Source organism: Balaenoptera musculus, chromosome 9, assembly GCF_009873245.2.
Source record: "Balaenoptera musculus isolate JJ_BM4_2016_0621 chromosome 9, mBalMus1.pri.v3, whole genome shotgun sequence".
In the NCBI taxonomy this organism is placed as follows: domain Eukaryota; kingdom Metazoa; phylum Chordata; class Mammalia; order Artiodactyla; family Balaenopteridae; genus Balaenoptera; species Balaenoptera musculus.
This window is the reverse complement of record NC_045793.1, coordinates 25954133-25975193: the sequence shown is the minus strand read 5'-3', so window position 1 is coordinate 25975193 and position 21061 is coordinate 25954133. Positions and strand designations below refer to the sequence as shown.

At 37.7% G+C, this 21061-nt stretch overlaps 1 protein-coding gene across 2 annotated transcripts in view; it reads right to left on the bottom strand.

Moving 5' to 3' along the window:
- The window catches only part of GRM8 (glutamate metabotropic receptor 8), a 765258-nt gene that overhangs the window by 142189 nt on the left and 602008 nt on the right, over positions 1 to 21061 (bottom strand). For both annotated transcript variants that reach the window (XM_036863493.1, XM_036863492.1), the window contains exon 7: positions 14319 to 14455. In XM_036863493.1, coding sequence (XP_036719388.1) covers positions 14319 to 14455 — 137 coding nt within the window. The remainder of the gene's footprint in view (positions 1 to 14318; positions 14456 to 21061) is intronic.

Sequence of the window (21061 nt, the reverse complement as noted above, 5' to 3'; positions counted from 1 at the left end):
ACCAGCCCATGCTCCTTTCTCTATGCTCATTCTGACCTGCTAGATATATTCATTTCTTTCTCTGATCTTTTCAGTGTAAATCGGTCAAGCTTATTTCAGTGATTCCTGATTCCCCCCTCATTCACAGACCTGATTATGGACAACAAAGATGTTTCTCCTTAAAGAGAAAACTAGACATACTGTTTCTGTTACATATGAACAGCAATATCATCATAAAGGGTTGCTTTGAAGCTAAAAGAAATGATGTATTTGCATATATTCCTGACATGAGAAGAATTTTTTGGTGAAAGAAATAAAAGTAGTGAGATGGGAAGGAGGACACAGTTTGGCCAGAATCCTGCATCCCTCTGGGTACAGCCTCTCAATCCCGCTCCCCCTTAGCGTCCTGTAGAAAGAATGGGAATAAGAGAAAGGAGAAGGAGAAGGGATGGCAGAGAAGAGATGGGTGGTTAGGATGAGGAAGGAGCAACTGGCGTGGAGAGGAATACAGCTTGGCTGAGTGTGTCTGCTCCTCCATGGGTCGAGCTGTATATGTGCCAGGTGGTGAGGAGGGCAGAGGAAGCCACAGAGCTCCAGGACATTGCTCATTTCTCTTCTTCAACATTTAGAGAATCCGGTCAGTTTGGGGGCAGCCACTAGGGAGTGGCAGCAGATGGCTGCCATGCTCTAGAGGTGCACTCTTGAATGGTGAGGGCTCCAGTTATCAAAAGCAGCTATCTTTTATATGCCAATAAATATAGCCTACTAAAAGGCTGCAAAAAGACACATTCGTGGAAAATTACCATTTTTAATTTGGAGCTTTAATTTAGTTATCTAATTTTTCTAGTATTTGATCTTATATATCAGCTATAGGACAATGATTGAACTTCAAGAAAAAAATACATATTATCTCTTCCCATCTCAACTTACCCAGGAGACGAATGGTCAAGTGCCAATTCTAGGAGAGGATTTTTCAGATTCAACCCACATTTACTGAGAACCTACTCTTTGTGCCAATTATAGTACCAGAATTTTCCATGGGCATTCTTACGTGAGGTGGGTATGAAAAGTTATTTTTTTAAGGGAAGGTAAAAGATTTCACTTCACACACACACACACACACCAAAAAAAAAAAAAAAAAAAAAAAGCAAAAATCAGAGGAAACTAAATACTAGAAGTTCAGTTCTGTAGAAATGTATGCAAATCCAATTCTGACTAATTTTATACTTACCTCAGTATATGTCAAAACTTCTCCCAAATGGGAAAATGACAAAGTTGAGATTTTTTTGTTTTGTTTTGTTTTTAAATGTGATTTTGTGTGGCTGTTATTCTCTATACAAAATGATTATGGCCCTCACAAATAATAGCTAGCTAACAATTCTATAGCATTTTGAAGCTTCCAAAGTATTTTCACATACAAAACTCTTGATCTTTAAGAAGATTCTGTAAAATAGGAGTCAGTATATAATAGGAAGCTTCAATTCCTAGTTGAGAAAAGATTTCGGAGCTGTAACTGTGCTGACTGGTGTCAGCCTCTATTCTGGAGCAGTGACATTTTAATAAGCTTATGGCAGGCAGTGGACATTATAACAAGGCTTCGCTCAGATACTGGTAGAAGGTGTCACCACTGGCCGACTAGTTTTATAGAGTTTTTATGGGAATGGCAAAGTAGTTGGTATTCAAGGAAAAGAAATTTTTCTTGCCTGTCTTCTGGGGTACACCAAGTGTGTCTATAACTTGTCAGCTGAACTACAAGCTCAGCCCTGATAGATTCTGAATTTGTTCACTAAATCATTCACTTACATATACAAAATTATAGCACTTAAAGAATTACTGAAGATTAATTTAAACAGTAAGATATCTAACAGTGCTCTGTTATTAACCAGTATTACAGAAATGGTTCTTAAATGAACTTTGAATTGTTGTTATCTCTACCTCAAAATTCCCTAAATTCCTTAAATGAGGTCAGTTAAGTTCAAGAAAATACTGCAGAATAGACTGAGGTGTTTTGTAAAAAGAAAACTTGCTTGTCCCATTTGAAGAACTAAGTTGTGTTTAGGATAAAGGATTTTTTTTTTTTCTGTAAATAAGCTGTAAGTTAAAGGCATGCCTATTCACTAATAATTTAAATGGCCAAGCAGCACTGTTAAATTATGATTGTCTCTGAAAGCCATCTTTTTTATAGGCTGATGGCAGGTAATCTTCCTAATGCCCAGTGGTCCTCAGGTCATTTCTTTACAGGGACTGATGCTAGTTATAGAATGATATCCACACTCAATGCTGAGATCCAAATTCCAAGATTCAGTTTTTGATGAGATCTTTTGTGATTTCCTTCCCATTTCCTCTGTTCTTCATGAAAATTCTGAGACTCCCTCTCTCTGCATCTGTGCAATCTCCTCCTTACCCTTGCTATGCCCGGCCATCTTGCCCATTGTTCAGAACATTCAAGATCCATCTAGCTTAAATGTGACTTCCTCCTTGAAGCTTTCTTCTATAGCAAGCTTTTTCCTAAAATCTCTTCTGCCTTCTCATCTACTAAAGAGTCATCATGAGCTCCACCTTTCCTTTTTCCCATAACCAACCGTTCACCAACTTCTTGATTCTGCTTCTTTAGTGTTCCTAAAAGCAGGCACACTGGTGTAGGATATATATGCCTGGGAATTTCATCTATGTTTCCACTAGCCAAGTGAACTTAAATAAGTAGCTTATTGTTAATCTTAGTTTCCTCTTCTATAAAATGGCCATTCTAAGAGTATCTAACTCACAGGGATATGACAAAGATTAAATGAGTTAATAAATGTAACTTAGGTGGAAGATTCAACTTAAGCCAACATTTTTCACAGTAAGTTTCAAGGCATATTAGTTCCACAAAATGTTCTTCAAATAAAAAAGGATTCATGGTTAAATCAATTTATTAAACATTACATTCAATGCTCATTTCTCAGTCAGCCATGGTGTACATTAGTATATTAAAGGGTCTCCAAATTCTTGCAGGAAAACAAAACAAAACAAAAACAGTTGTCCTAACATTCCCTAAGCTTTTTTAACCAGAGGGCCTTTGTGTGCATATATAGCAGCTATTTAAAATTCTGCAGAACCAGTGTTCTGAGAAAGGCATTTGAAAAAATGCTGACTTGGACAAGAGCCACAGTTATCATTTTGGAAGTTATTTCAGCCTCAGGTTTCCAACAGTTTTCGAATTTTTTTTTTTTTGTAAAAGAGACTACTATCTCCTAATGTTCAGAGTCATCATAAACTCTCAGAAAAATGAACCAAATTGTCCTGTGGGAAGCTGTGTCATAAGGGTAGTAGAATGGTATGAACTTTCAAAAGCCAATTATTTCTTAACAATCTCTTAAAAGTTATGAAAAAAGTTCTGTTTTTCATGCAATGCCCAGTAATTGCTCAGCCAGCCCGTAACAGATGCAAAACTTCATCTCAGGAGAGAAGTTTTACATACAAATATGTAAAAATCCGATAAAGAGTGGAAAGAACTCTGGGGAGATTCAGGAAGTGGATAAGCTCATGCCTGTGATGAAGGCGGACTTGAGATGAGATCACAGTGCCTGAGTTCCGATACCTCTACCTCTGACTATAAAACTATTGATTGTACATGAGGTAAGAGGGCAATAAATGCTGCAGCCTGATCGCCTCAATGTCACAGGCTGAATGCAACCCAATTTTTGATGGCACAGCAGGAATTCCGAAATCATCTTGTTTTTCTCTTTTTATAGGAGAAAAGATAAGCCGAGCTCACATTTACTGCTCATATGCAGCCTTTTCTTCTCTACCATGACATCCCCTAATTCTTCACAAACATAGGACTTATGCCTCCTTTTAGAGATAAACTAGCATTTCTCCAATCACATTAGTCATTTCTACTTAGCCATGTTTGAATTCAGTCTAACTAACAGAATCAACTTAGCTCCCCTATAGCAGAGTCCTATTTTTTAAAGCATATTATAAAAACATGCAGCTGGGAGAGCAAAAGAAAACTAATACCATATCTATTTTGAACATTTTTTACATTTCTATTAAAACCAAGGTAGCAAAATACCTAAGCTGTCTTTATTAACCTCTCCCATTTTGGTTTTAGTTTTCAAAGGGTATGAGTAGCCATGCGTCTTTAAAATAAATATCCCAAGTTGAAAAAAAAAAAAATCACATAAGGAAGCTCTCTGTTCAGTGAGGTTTACACCATAGGATCACTTCTGTATAGTTGAATGATGGATGGCTTAAACTTTTAAATCTAAAAAACAAGTAAACAAAAACAGGAAAATACATCCAACATAACTCTCACTATCTGAAGTATCCAGTTTGAGAATAATAGATCTGGAAGAAATTTTAGTGAATAACTACATTAAATTCCTAATTTTATAAACATGGAACTTGAGGCTCCAAATATTAAGTAATAAAGTACAACCCTATCTCAGGATGAATGAGAGGTCAGGGTAAAAACAAGTTTCCTAGTTTCCAGTGACACTTTCCACACCATGCAGAACCTCCTAGGGTCTGTCCTCCAAGTCCCTGTGTGCCCTGAACAACATGAAATTACACCCCTGTCAAATATTTTATGGAGACCATTTATAAAAATTGGCTGATTCCTTGATAAACTAGTTTAAGGATAGGATAATTAAGGGATTTAATTCACAGCTGCTAAGCTTAAAGTGGGTTCCTGCTAGGAGATTTATAGAGCATGTGCCAACTGCAGTGTCCCTGCAGGTTCCCTTTAAAAATTTTACAAATTTTAGATCAGTAGTCTCAAAGATCTTATAGTGGCTTAATCTAGAAATCATGTCTGAATTTTGGAATCTTAAAAACATGGCCTGAATGCATAAAAATGCATGTACCAACAGATCTGACAGCTACAAAAGCAGTCAAATGAGAACTAGATACAGCAAAGCCTAGCAGAGCGTCAGAACAACTTAAATACAGGATAGGAATGACTTTGAGGAAGTCTTGGAAACTCATTGAGAGTTGCGTTTTAGTGTCATAGACAGCAACATTAGTGTAATATTGACAGAAGGGATGGAAAAGTGAAGCACGATAAGAAAGAACATAGGTGTGGTTTCACAGACTATAACGTTAAGAGGACATAGATCCAGGTGGTATTACTTTTAAATGAGAACTTTTCTCTTAGGTATGTTTGCTGCGATCATAGTACTTAAGCACACTGCAGCCAAGGTGTCACTATGCCAGTTGTGAAGGATCTGAGGTGTATGTTGCAGCAAGAAAGTTTCCTTTTCTTATTTTCTAAAAATATTCTATATTAAAGGGTTAAGTATAACTTCTGAAACTATCTTATAAAAATGATTTAGTTCAGTTCTGAGACGAGACATCACTCTTCCCTGCTGTTTCTCTCTACATACAATTCAACAAATACTCATAGCAGATTGATGCATAATTATTTTTCAGGAGTCCTTCAAAGAGTGAATAACTAAACATAGTTTGGTACATCCATACCATGGACCTACTCAGTAATTAAAAGGAACACAACAACATGTTTACATTTGGAGGGAACCATGCTGAGCGAAAAAAGCCAAATCCAATAGGTTACGTACAATATGATTTCATCCACACAGCATTCTTGAAATGACAATTTTATAGAAATAGAGGATATATTAGTTATTGCCAGGCACTGAAGGGAGGCATATGGGTAGGATGTGGGTGTGGCTATTAAATGACAGTTTGGGATCCTTGTGGTGACGGCAATGTCTTACATCTTGACTATAGTGGTAGATACATGGGCCTACACAGGTCAAAAATGCATAGAAACAGCCATACACACGTATAAGTGAAACAGGAGATATGAAAAAGATTGGTGGACTGTATAAATATCAAGATCCTGCTTGTGCTGTCACACCATAGTTTTTCACGATGTTATCATTGCGGGGAAAACTGAGTAAAGGAGACATGGAATCTTTATCATTTCTTACAACTCCATGTGAATCTGCAATTATCTCAAAATAATGTTTTATTACAAACGATTTTATAACTGATAAAAGCAATCAAATACTAGTCAAATTTAGTACCTTTCTGTGTCCTTGTTATATCCCTCTGTCATTTATTTATGAATTTAAGAAAGAACACTATTTTACATCTCTACCCCTGAGTTTATGCACAATTGCACATTTCTGCAACTTCACTTAGAGATAAGGATCCATGACCTCAACAAAATGGAATAGGGACTTGGGAGGATTTCAGCTTCTGGCTCTATTTTCCTTCTTTAGACAGTGGAAGCTTTGAGGAAAGATGTCATGTTAAACTTCTGATTCAGTCAACAGACATATTAACTTTTTTCTTTTTAGTTTCATGCTCTTATCAACTACTGACCTCCATCTACAGCTGGAAGCTACATATTTTATTCATATATAATACTTTTCAGTTCTTACTTGTAATTCTCTTGTACGTTGTAGATTTTACATAACACTGATGTGTCCACTGAGCTTTTCAAAAGTACCCTAGGATACAGGGTTCACATATATTTTAGTTTAGCAAATCTACCATAAGAAAATGATTTTTTACCAGTTATTCCTCTAGTCTACATTATCACTTTATGTTTGTAACCTTACTGATTCTACTCATCATGTCAAAATTGCACTTATTTTTCTCCTCCCAAGGTTAAAGTAAGGATTAAAATACCATTTATTATCATTTTTATTACTTTATTATCCCCATAAAAGTCTAGAGTCACCATCTTCCTTTGCCCTTCTTTGGTGTTGGTATAAAGAGGCACTTTCTATTTTATGTTACGTCCTTCTTTAGTTGCATTGTATTTTTGATTTGCTTTTTCCAATTTGACCTCTATTATTTTTTTAGCTTTCTTTTCCCTGTCTGTGTCACTTTGATTATTTACCAAAATAACTAAGCACTTATGACTTTTCCTATTTTTCATGAATAATAATAGCTTTTTTAGTGCCCCACTTGTATTTTCCCTGATGAACTACTAGATTCCTTGGATACTATTAGATTACCCCGGGAATCTGGCTCCAACTAGATCCAGATAATTGAATCCAGCTTCTGAATTCTTAATCAGATTAAATCATTTTATATGGCATAATTTTGTATGTTCTTAAAATAGCAGCATGATTATTTCTGACTCTACTGAACAGCTAGATAAATCTATTGGCCATAATTATTGACAAGAAAATCAACTCAACTACTAACTAAAATTTATCAACTCCCTTGATCCTTTCTTCCTAATTTACTGTTTGTTGGTTTTTCCTACTATGATAAGTGTATCTTAGTAAGTCCTTTTAAATATTTTGTAGAACAAAACACAAACCAAGTAGATGGACAGATAGGGCAGAAAGAACCTGCCAAACAATTAGGTAAAATAAGAAAGAAATTAATTCTTAATTACGGTTTCTGCTAAATAATGGAACGACCTCTTCTCCAGCCAATCTACACTTTGCTGCCCAAAATGTTTCCCTGAAGTGTAAAGCTGAGAATGTCTCTATCGAAAAGCTCACTGTAGCTTAAAGAATATCAACTTGTGTTCTAATAGTTTTTGAAACTCTATAAAATTTAGCTTTAAGCCATCTTTCTTCATTCTGCATGATATGCTCTGCTCAGATAGTCCTCTGTGCTGGCAGCTCAGGATCACACTCAATTCCCTAAATAAACTGTGACCCTTTCCACCTCCCTATGAAAACCTAGTCAACATTCCTCATCTCCATCAATGAACTTACAACTTACATTCTGTAGGCGGGATATGCCTGCACATCCAAGATATGTGCACTCCCAACTCAGGGATGATCCTGGGGATTGAATCTGTAACACCTCTAAATCATTCCAGCACCGTGTAGAGCAATGGCACATTGGAGGCACTTTATTCTGGAATGAATAGATAGACAAATGGATGGATGGATGGAAGGATGGATGGATATATGGGTGCTTTTGCCATGGCCTACACACTCTTCCAACCATTTCTAGCCACCAAAGTAATTGAAGATCCAGTTTGAATTCAACAAACTTTATCCAGTCCCTCTAGTTGGAGGTAATCATTACATATTTTAATTCATAGTTTGTTCTTTAATCTGTACCTTCTAAGTATGCTTTTATTATAATTATTCAAGTGTACAGTTACCTTTAATGGATTGTAAATCATTTGCTCTCTGGGAGTTTATTTTATTGAACGTTGTACTTCTCAATGGCTTAGCATCCTGCCTGGGAGGGAGCAGTCACTGAATAAATAATCTGTGCACAAGTCAACTTCCTAATCAATAATCTTGGATCAGTGCTGCATATTAAGTCAGTATTTAGAAAATATCAGCATATTGTTCAGGACATATTCAACAAGTCCTTACTGAGCCCCTACTCTGTACTAGCAAGAACGTAGTTAAACTTTAATTACCTTGACTTTGCTTGATGTGTCAAAAACATGAATTTACCAAATGCTTATTTTCTCATAAACAAAAATTAATTACCCCAAAATGACCTATTTTGAAAAGAATAAATTTGCATCTAGTGAACAAAAATATAGTTTTGACAACTAATCATCTTGTTACAAGGAAAGGAAGCAAAAAAAGGCCTTGTCTGAATAGAATATAAAGGCAGGAAATAGAGCGGCATTTAAAGTCCTATTGGAATGTAGTAAAGGGTCTCGGAGAATTGACTTCACATTCATACTCTGTAGGATGGGAAAAGCTTTATATAATGCCTGTCTCATAGGGTGAATGATCTTTTATATGCACTGACAATCATATGAAAGAGCATTTTCAAATGCAGGCAACTTTGCAATGGGGAAACAGGCAAAGAGGAAACGCATGGGTCCTAAGAGTCAAGGCAAATAAAGGGTCAAGCGTCCCCTTGAACATTGTTTCCACTCCATTCACTCCGTCCTCTACTTCAAGGCTATGTCAATACCCTTCATCATAGAAAAGCTGTTCCTCTATGACATTAGGGAATCTAGTGATTTTGGTTAAAAACTTTTGATGTTTATCCAAAGCAATATAACCATGAGGCAAATGAGGGGACTCAGAAACTTTCTCTTTCTGTATTTCAAGCAGGTTGAGGAACCCCTGGTATAGCATGTATTTGCCTGACCACTGGCAGGCAAAGACATATATTCAATTAAAATATCATGTTATAAATGCTACAGTAGAGGTACATAGAAAAGACAGATTTAATGCGCTAAATCAGAAAGCTTGCTTGAGTTTCTGGTTGTCCCCAAAGCACTGACTCATGAAGCCCACTTTTTTTTTCATACCAAAATAAACATTTGGGGTTTATTATATAGGCACAGACAAGTTATCATAGTGTAACTCTTTTTACAGTTACTCCCTACTCAGAACATCAAGATAAAGGCAGAAAAGACTTTTCATATATGGAATTTCAGATTGCAATACCCATTATAGGTCCTCTGCAATAGGCTGGTTTTCCTGGCAAAACAAAACAAAATTTTTATTACCATATTTGTTTAACACTGAATATGTAGCAGGCAGTGTTCTAGGATCTTTGATATGCAATTTCCTTTAATTATCTCAGTAACTCTATGAAGTAGTTATAACTGTTTCATGCAGATGAAGAATCTGAGACTACTAAAAGAGGTAAAATAACGTGCCCAAGGCTCAGGAATGGAAGGTTGGAACACAAAAATCTTCTTTCTGACTTTGAGGTCTTGTTTTTGACCACTGTGCATTGGAATACCAATGCATTTAATCTTCATAATAAGCCTATTTATTATCCCACTTAACAGATGAGAAAACTGAGGGTCAGAATTCAGTACCTGGTCAAGAGTTACTTTCATCTATGGAGTGGCCCCACACAAAATTAAATGAAGCCCTTCTTCTTCAAATCACCCTTTCCAATTGACTCCATGCCGCTAACAATGAAACATTCTTATGAAGTCATTATCCTTTACTATCTTTATTTATCTTCAAATTATTTATTTGAATAAAAAAAGAATAAAACAAAACAACAAAACAAGCAAAAACTATGTCTCATTCTTACAGTAATCTAGAAAGAGTAGCTCTGGTTGGAAGTACAGAAAAGTGAGCCCTCAGTTATTTTAGGCCCATCTGGTAGCCTCCATACACCTTCTCCCTGTGGACTCGAAGCAGCATATGGCTGTTCTTTTTGCAGTTCAGGCTCCACTGTTTTCTCTGAACCTCTAGGTTGCAGTACGTTTTGTAATTACTAATAAGGACCACCTGCCTCTTGAGAGATTCAGCCTCACAAAACGGAGAAGCCTAATTGTTCAAATGCACTCTCAGGTAGACAATATGCCCTTCATGCGTGGACTGAGATTACTGAATAAAAAACTGAAATCAAAATCAACAGTTACACTAACTCATTGTAATTGCTAAGTTAAGAACATATGTTAGTGCCATAAAAAAGAAAAAAAATGTTTAGAACAATGAAGACAATGGGAAATAAAACACCTCATGATTTTCCAGGAAAAAAAAAAAAAGAATAACCTACTTTTACAATTTCTTTCACTCCACTAAGATATATTCAGGGCAAATTTATTGCACTCATATATGCATAATCATGCACCCTCTGTGCACAAACTTATCCTATGGTTGAATTCAGTTAGAAAAACTGGCTCTTTGAAAATAAGCCGAATTCAATCCAATAACTGGCTGATAAATGCTTACCATTAAGAGTGTGAAATCTATTGCAAATCTGGTTTAAGAGAATAAGAAGAGATGAAGTACATGGGGAAGAGTGCCCTCCCCTGCCATCATCACAACCCCCACCAGCAGTCAGGCCAGATTCGGGGCCTGTCTCTGGGCTGCAGGTGCAAAACCACGGACCTACCTTCATCTGTGGCCTGCACTAGAATTGTTGGTTTGAGTGTCTGTCCTTCCAGTCTGTGCGCGCCCTGAGAGCAGAGTTCACATTTTCACTCTAATCCCAGCACTTAGCATGCAGTATGTGCACAGAATGAATTTATCCAATCCATTCAAAAATAACTGCCTAGGTGACAATATCTAGCCACAGGCTACCATAGGAAAAGAAACTACATACTTATATTAAATAAAGTTTACTTTGTAAGTGCAGATAGATTTGCTAAAGTATTAAGGCCAATATTAAAGGCACGCAATGGGCTATAGGGACAAATGGTCCCCATTTTAAGTGAACATATTCTGAACTTGCTAAAGCAAACTCAAGTGCCTCTTCTGACAGAACCTTCACTTCTCTACTCACCACACTCATTCTCAGATCTCCCACTGACCACGTAGACTCACGAGACACTGGATTAATAATAGGTAATGTTTATGGATGTCATGTGTGCCAGGCCCCGGACTAACTGCTTTACTGTATTATTTCATTTAATTCTTATTACAACCATCTAAGGTAGGTGCTATTAATGTTTCTACTTTATAGACGACAAAACTGGGGCAAAGCATTTGTTTGGTGCCTTGCCTAAGATCTAAGCAGAACTTCAGTAAATCTGTCACTTTCCAAGAAACCCCTCCTCCACCTTCAAACAGATGACTGATCCTGTTCCCAAGTAGAAACATTTTGTTTGTCCTGATAAAATTCAGAATTCAACCCTTAACATATGACCTTTCTTCACAAACTAATTCACTCTCTTCTGACAGTTGATTCTCTCTGTTTCAGTGAAGCTAGCATGGCTATGTAGTTATAAACGATCATAATCATGCATGAGAAATAATTCTTACAAATCGTTTTGATATATTTTATGAGCAGTAACACAATAATAAACAAACTTTTCATGCACCGTAAATGTACATAAAAGAGCAGCTTGAGATTCAACATAAAGTTTTATAATAAATATATCATATATAGAGAGAGAGATGTGTGTGTGTGTGTATGTGTATGTATGCTTGTGTGTATAATTATTTTAGGTATCTTCATATTATATATTAATGCACATATTTTTCGACCATTGAACTTTGTTATTTAAATCCTTAATCATAAGAATATAGTAAGCAGTTTGGCATTCATAAAAGTCAGATAAAAAGTAGCTTCCCTATTTTAACCCTTATCAAATTTTCTTTGTTGTGTTTAATTATTTTATTTCACAGAGGTCCGCTGTCAAAAGGGCTTTTGCCAAGAAGCGATTGATTTTCAGATTGGCATCAATAACCCACAGAGTTACCAAAGCTTTGTTTCCATAAGTTTGGGTTGCAGGACAAGGGATAAGGTTTCATCAGGCTGCTACACGTAGTAAGGTGTAGATATGTGGTCTTACGAAGTACAACCACAGTTGCAAATATGAGCTGTCTTTGTGCATTATTGAATGTGGAACTGTGATAATTAGCAGGAAGTCATTACAGAGACAATAAATCATAAATATCCTAGTTTTCTTATTTCTCATTATCTGCTTTTCTGAGAAATATGGTGACTGGTGCTACATAAACGTAGCACTTCAGGGGCTACATTTGGACATACAGAGGTGAAAAATGTATTAAAAACACCAAATTGATGTCTTTTGAATGGGTTCAAACACAAGAAAGCACATACACACGTGTAAAACACACACAGGCAAGAATAATCTCTCTCCCCACTCTCATGTATGTCATAAGTGTTTACCTTCCAGCTAGGATAAGCTATAGCTAGGAAATGAAATTAACTATTCATTTAAGAAATGAACTCAGCTCTCACAGTGTTATGGTAGCTTTGAGAATCAAGAAGAGGAGGTACTGGGCTTCCCTGGTGGCGCGGTGGTTGAGAATCCGCCTGCCAATGCAGGGGACATGGGTTCGAGCCCTGGTCTGGGAAGATCCCACATGCCGCGGAGCAACTGGGCCTGTGAGCCACAACTACTGAGCCTGCGTGTCTGGAGCCTGTGCTCCGCAACAAGAGAGGCCGCGATAGTGAGAGGCCCGCGCATCGCGATGAAGAGTGGCCCCCGCTCGCCGCAACGAGAGAAAGCCCTCGCACAGAAACGAAGACCCAACACAGCCAAAAATAAATAAATAAATTTATAAAAAAAAAAAAAAGAAGAGGAGGTACTTTTACTAAAGGGAAGAGTGAAATACACATTAGAACAATATAACAGTAGAAGAGTATGTTTCTGGTTTATTAGACACATTTTAAAAGCACCTCACTGCCTACAGGGGAAACACTGCTGCTGTAGTGATTCCTCGGCCACTCAGTTCCTGTAAACAGTCCAGCGTTACAGATGTATGAGAGAATGTACTATGGACATTAATGTTCATGTATGAAGGAACTCTGATCCTTAGTTGCGACCACAGAGCACACTCCTTGTTTGTCTGTACCAGAAGGAACCGGTGTGCATGGATATGGCACCACAGGCTGTTAAATTTTGAAATGATTCCTTACCCCGTGGTAAGCAGATGCTTCTCCAACCACTCCTGTGCCCTCCTCACGCAGCCACTGCCTGCCCTATGCCCTGTGACTTCCCAGGCCTCCCCATCCGTCAAGTTCAGGATGGGCCTCCTGCTCTGGAGCCCCTTATGATTAGTGGGCGCTGGTAACAGACAGCTCCCCTCAGTGTCCCCGAAGACCCCTTCCCTAGGATAGCCCCTCTGGAGGGCCGCCTGCCAGCTAGACACATCTGATAGAGCTTCTCCTCCTGCCGCCATCCCACGTGCCAGCCCCACCTGGTCCCAGCAGGAGGAGACAGAGCCCCGGGTGGCGGTGACAGCATGACACTGGGCAGGCAGATGACCAACTGCCTTTGGCACCAGCCCCAGGCCCTGCGACCTCGCTGCCCTGCGACCTTGCTGCCCTGCAACCTCGCTGCCCTGCGACCTCGCTTCCAGCTGGGCTCTCCAAGTTCTCCTCACGTGGCCACTTGTAGGAAATGCAAAATCTGTGGGCCTTGGGCCTGCATGGCTCTCCAGGGGGACAGGAACAGCCGGTAGCCCTAAGGGCTGTTAAAAAACTGAACATCTCTTCTGGGTACATTAACTTTCTCTGATGCTGTGATTCAAAGAGGTAATGTAAATACAGATCATGATTGACTTCCATCCAGCAGATGTAGCTGCAAGATCTCAACTTACGATGTGGCAAAGGTGAAGCACACTTATTAAGCACCGACTTTGTCATTCATGGCACAGTTTGTCACCCCTCCCCCCAACACACACACATACACACACATACACACACACTGTACAAGGGTTTGAACAACTGAGCCTTTCAGAAAAGTATAAAGTTTCCCTAAATGTATATTTAGTCACTTAAAAGAAAATGAGATCTTTCATTAAATCCCTGCAGAGAGTAAATATCTCTACAGACATTTAAGACTTCTCTTAACATTTTAAAGTTGAAGAAGGATCAAATCATACATTTTCTGAAAATTTATTTACAAGAAGATCAATTCTAACAAATGTTATACACTTAAAGCGTCTCTCCTTGAGAACAATATACATAAAGTATAAGTTTATATTGATACTTGCTTTTAGATGAAGCTGATTGGTCCAGTGCCCAATGATTTTGTATTCTGTACTTTTGTTGGTTATTTGATACTGGAAGATATCATAACGACCAGGAGCGTCTCCATTTTCATTAAAAGTGACCGGTGTCCCAGCACTACCTGTAAATGTTTAGAAAACAATGTTAACTTTTCAGTGAGATAGACCACTAGGCTTATTTCTCCGTAAGAAAAAAATGGTAGATAAAAAAATATTGTGCATAGTAAGAGATATGAAGCTAGTAATCCATACAAGGTCATTCTTGGTAGCATAATATCTCTGACATGAAAAGAAGCCCAGACATACTTTCAGGAAGAAGACGTGCTTCATTACACACACTAGAAAGTAACTGATGAGAATCCAAGTTAGGCGACAAACGTTAACAGTTAAATAAATAAAAGTTGATAGGCTGGACAGCCAATAGTGGCTACGGAGAATGGCAGTTAATAGAGAAGAGTGTAAACGCCTTGAAGCATAACAGCTATTGTACAGTATGAACTATGAACAGCAATTCAAAATGTGGCAGGAGAACATCGCAGCCAGATTCCCTAGAGTTTTACTTTATTCTGACTTGAACTCCACTCTGAAGCAAGTGCCGTATTCTATGTCTCTTCTAAGCCTCTGCTTTTGCTACTTCTGCCCAAGAGTCTATCCATGTGGGCTACGTTTAGGATCCTCTCAGTGGGTGAGGCAGTGGTCGCTGGGAAGTCCCAACTCCGCTCAGATCATAAAAGTTCCCTCAATTCACTGTGATAGTGCAATAGTGGCGGGGCAGCAGGATGCAAGAAATGTCATCTTTTCTAACCTTCCATTTCTCCCAGAAGCTTTCATCTTTTTCTCTTAATAGCTTCTGCTCACTTTTACTTTCTCTCTCATTAAGTTTTACATAATCACAGGTTTTAAGAGTAGAAAGGGATCACTACCTGCAATGTTTTCTTGTTCCATCTATAGTCTCACTTTCTATATAGAATTTCCTTTTCTCTACTAGCCTTTGGAGGCTGCCCACAGCCCACACCTTCATCTTCTTGCCTTACTCTTTACTATCTTGACAAATTCGCCTGACATCAATCCCTTTTCTTTGTGCCAATCTTCTCTCTGCACGTTCCCTTCCCTGAATTTCTTCTCACCGTATAGCGGATTTAATTTCTATACTATACTAGAAACTGTCCTCTTCTTACTATCTCTTTTCTATATTTCACTCCCCAAAAATATATACTACTAATAGTTATACATGTCAACTCTATATATTTCCATCTTATAATGAGTTCCTTATTCTACTTGTGGAGTTTTAAACTAAAACCAATAATCACAAAAGTCTAAAACATTCCTCTTTGGAATCTTCCTAAAATTTGAATGCAGTGTGAAGTCTCTGATGAGATGCCTGGTATCTGCAAAAAACTGCTAAGGACGCAAGAGATGGCACAGCATGGAGGAAAGAGCACTGTTTTGAGAGTCAAGAGCTGCACATTGATGCTCACTTTGCTTCTGCATTTATTTTCACAACTTACGTACTCTCTTTTCTTCACTTGTCACATAGGGACTTAAACAATAAAGATGAACATATTTTTAAGTCTCAAAAGATCTAAATGCATTTAAATTATTATTATTAGTTCACATGGGAAGTGACTTTATATATAAATCAAGAAAGAAATAGGGAATTAGAGAAAAAAATAGGAGCTCTCCAATCAACCACTATCTTAACTACTCCTTAGATACTCAAGTGGAAACCCATGTGCTATAACTGATCAAAACCTTTTCTAACTCCAAGTGAACGTGAGCAGGTTAACTTTTAAATCCTCAGATTCCTCATCTGTAAAATGGGAGTAATAATAACACTCAAAGAGTTGCTATGAAAATTAAACAAATAGTTGCAAAGAACAATGCATGTGATAATTAAATATGATGATGATGATGATGATGATGATTCACCCCATATGTATTCTCAGTACCTGCCCATGCAGAGTAATAGACAGGATATTAAACATTCTTTAAGTAATATCTAGACAAAGGATTATGGGAATTCAATGGGTAAGAGATTACTGGATGGAAAAATACACATCAATTATGAATTTCACATTAACATCATCAACAAGTCCTGACATTTACATACCATTTCAAAATTCTGATGTCATGTACTCCATGAATAAAGTAATATTTACTTTTGTCTCACTAAATTCCCCAGTGTTGTCATATCCCTCACTGAATAGCTCCTCATCTCCTACAACAGCATCCCAGTCTTTTTTACCATAACGATACCCAGGCTAGGAGAATGTCACCTGTGTAACACATTCTCATGAATGTACTCTGAGTTATATATAATTCTTAGTGGGCTAACTGTTTCTATATCTCTTTTCTCCACCTCAAGAAGGTATACTGGAAAGCAAGCTAATGAGAGCTGTATTATCCCAAACATAATTGTCCAACTTGGATACTTCAATATAATTATTAATAGCAAGTTACACTAAATTTGGCATTGCACCAAGAGGCAATATACTAAAGTATACATACTATATAAAAGTATAATATACTAGAAATGTGGGTTTGGGGGCCAGATCATCGCACTCAAACCCCAGCTCTGGCACTTATTAGATAGATGATCTCAGGCGAGTTACTTGATCTGTCTGTTCCTCACTTGGCTCATTTTTAGAATGGGCTAATTGTAATTCCCATCTCAGAGGGATATGAGGATTAAATGAATCAGTATACAGAAAACATTCAGTAAATAGTAAGCATTATATAAATATTAACTATTATTTCCTTTATTGTTTTATGGCAGTGCTGTGTTTGAGATCCAGGGTCTATATGAGAGCATAAGAACTTCTCAGTGAGCATGTATGGCTTTTCTGGAGTCACCCTTTCTAATCCTTGTTCTCCTCTACGAACACAAAGCCAAATATACCTAAAATCCAGTTCTTTAAATTCACCATGCTCTTTCTCACGATCCTGTTTCGCATGTTATTTTCTATAAGTTCACTTCCTCCTTTATCCTAACCTTTCCTCTCTATATAATTCCTTCAAGATGTGTCTTAAAGGCACACCTATAAGGATACTTATCTTCTAAATCTGGAGCAGGGACCCAAGTGTCTCTTCATGTCCTGTCCTTCTCTATCATGGCACTCACTACTCTCTGTACACTTGTACTGTCCATCCCCATTCCTGATCAAAACATTCATTCAACAGATATTTATTGAGAGCCTATTATGTGCTCAATACTGGGTGGACCCTCTGCCTTCCTCACAAGACCGTGGTCTCCTTAATAAAGGCAGAGTGCATTTCTTATCTTTGTGGGCACGGCACCGAAGACTGCTTGATATTGAGTGTGCAATCAATAAATTACAGTAGAGCATGAAAGAGGCACCCACTAATTCCAAGCAAATCCACATTCAGCTTCTTCATAGCATTATGAACTTCACTTATATTAGCTCTCGTCTTTTATGTTCACAAATGAAGGGACCAAATAAGTCCCTTTTACACTGTTATCAGTGTGATGTTAGAAACCACTCTTGCAACTTGCTTTACTAATCTGATTTCTGATCTTGGGCTAGGCTTGCAGTTGAATTACTTCAACCCTTTCAACAAAGAACTGATTCAATTGCATATTGGCTTATCTCAAATAATTGCCCTGGTACTGTGGTCTATGTAACAAAGAACACCCTTGAGTAACCGTGAGAGGCTATGTTGTTTATTAATTTCAACAAGTAGAAATTTGAAAGATCACCCTTTGTATTGAAACTGGGCACCCTGAAAAACAGAATTAAGCGGCATTTTGTCCAGAAAAAAACTTGAAATAACAAATGTCTCCATATATCCATCAATGTATTATGGTTTACTAACAACACAAGTAAGAAATATAAATATATTTTGTTAGGCTAAATTCATATACATATAGTAAATTATGCTCCAGCAAGTTTTCTTGTGTTTCTTTCCATCCTAGACTTTAGTTATTTCAGAAATTTTGAAGTGCACTAATTTTTTACATACTCTTTAATCAATGTGGGTTAGTGGAGAAATGGAAACAAACAACATGGAGGTGGAGGTAACTTTTACTAGTCAGATACTGCTCTCAGAGTCTATATATCACCTTGGATATTTTCTGTTCAATATGAAATGCATGGAAAAAACTGTATTTTTGTTACTAGGCATGTCAAGCACTCCAACGTGCTTTGGTAGGAAAAATGACCTATCCAATGAAGATTTTATTTGAAAACATTGGCTCTGTTGAATATTGTTTTGGGGAAGATTATGAGCTTGGGATCCAGGGACTGGGGTTTGCTTTCTGGCTCTGCCAGTTACCTGTGTAATCTGGGCAAGTTACTCTCCAAAAACCTGTTTTGTCAACTGTCAAGAGAACATTATAACCCCAACCTCCCTGGGCTATTACAAGGGCTGCATGAGACGATGCATGTGAAGCACGTAGTATGTGACTGGCACACAACAGGTGTGCAATATGTGAAAACTATCATCATCATTATCCATTCCTCTGCCGACACTTATGCTCCCTTGATCTACATTTTCTTGTTTCCACAACGCAAAAGGCAATGCAAGAGTAATTCATTCACTTTTATGTGCAAATATTATATATAAATGTATTTATAAGTGTAAGGCGCTCAGTGTATTGTCATGTTTATTACTTTTGTTTCTCTTTCTTGCTACAAAACTATCCCTTTTCCTTCTCATAACCACCTGTGCTATTGGGTAAGCAGGAAAAAATAAGAATGGTAAAAATAAAATCAGTTAATTTAGTAATTTTTAGCACCCTTAAAAGAAGAATGAATATATGAGATTGAAGTCATTGACCAAATGCCATAGGAAATAGCAACTTTAACAGAATCTCAATTATTCATGCTCTCCCTTTTCTTATCCAATTTATTTTTATCAAGTATTCATTACAACAGTAAACAGAGCTATATATTTGACTTAGAATCATATGATAGTTTATTTAGGAATCAGTCAGATTACTCTTACATATCTCAGTTACTTAGCCTTTGTTCATTGAAAACTTCAGCATTTGGCTCACTGTATTCCCTTCCACCCATATTCCTGTTATCATTTCTAGTGGCTTCATCACACACCTGAATGACTTAGCATCCTGGCCTCTACATTAGCTGACTTTCACACTTTCACATGCATTTCACCCGCCACTAACATGATCAGAATCTAAAATCAGTAACTACATCATCTCTCAAATTGTGTTCTCTGGATACCACCTTCTGCCCCCACTGCAACAATTCTATGAGCCCCTAAATATAGTGATTCATTTATGACCCCAGTTTCTCATTGTATTTCACCCCCATGATAGTTTCTCTTCCCTCCTAGTCTTGCATAGGTTCTATGATGTTCCTTCCAAATGCCTTCTGTCCTTTTATACTTCTCCCCTCTCTGTCCGATTTTATTCCTCTGCCAAAACACTCATGATTGAACTCAATTGTACATCTTCTTTTCTTCTACTCAAGCAGCTGAATATTGTTTGAAAAAGTCATAAAACTTTACTGCCTGGCAAGGCCAGGACTAGATTGAAGCATGTGAGATGCCTTGGGCGTGACTCTTGAGAGTGGGCGCCTCCCTAAATTCTGCTCGTTAGGTGCCCCACTGCTTCGTCTAGTCCCGACCCTGCTCTCTGGTCTTACCTTAAATTCATGACCTCAGATTCCAATGTGTAGTCAACATTGTTTTCTGATTCTACCATACTTCCCCAGTGAATCCACTTCTCCCACTTCTGGATGACTAACTGTTTCATGTCGCACACATCCAACATTTTCCTCCCCGTTGCTTCAGCTTGTCTGACTTTCTCACCGAGGAAAAGCAGCAATAGGACAAAGACTCCCTCCTCACTCCCCAATAAAACCTACAGCCTACCTGCATCTATGCTCATATGATCGCTTCCCTCCTGCTGAAACACACGTCCCTCATCCAATCAAAGGCGTGTTCCTCCCCTAGTGCTAGGACCCCCCCCTTCACTCTCACTCTCCGTGCACTTTGTCTCACAGTTATCTTCTTTCTTTTACATCAACAGATTTAGACTGTCTGCAGTGGTCCCTTCAGTTTACAACTGAGTTCTCATAGCTCTCATCTTAAAAAAAAAAAGCAAGCAAACAAATCCCATTACTAACCTTACTGCCTCATTTATCCACTCTCCTTAGCAGTAAAATAAAACTTTTTGAGTGAGCTGTCCTCACTCTGTCTGTTTTCTTATTTCCCATTAACACATCAGACCATGTTAATTCGAAATGTAACTTCATACCTCCACTGATGAGTCTCAAATGTATACACCTAGCCCTGAGTGCAGACTTACCAATTACCTGTATCTCCACTTGGTTGTTTGAGAACCATCTTACACTTTACATATCCAGACGCAACAGTCCCCACTCAAAACACGTTCCTCACAGTCTTTTTCCTCTTAATAAGGAGCTGAGGACTGTCTATCCATTCAATCAATTCAAAAACCTAAGTTAAAACCCCACATATAAGTGTAAAACACAAAGAGTGAATGTAAACTATGGACTTTAGCTGATAGCAATGTATATCAATATTGGTTCATTAATTGTAACGAATGTACTACATTAATACAAAACATTAATATTTGGAGAAACTGTGGGTGTGGAAGTGTGGAATATGGGAACCTTCTGTACTATCTGCTCAATTTTTCTGTAAATATAAAGTTGTTCTTCAAAGAAGTTTTAAAAAGTAAAAGAAATAAGAAAATTATTTTCATTAAAACATTTGTGTAA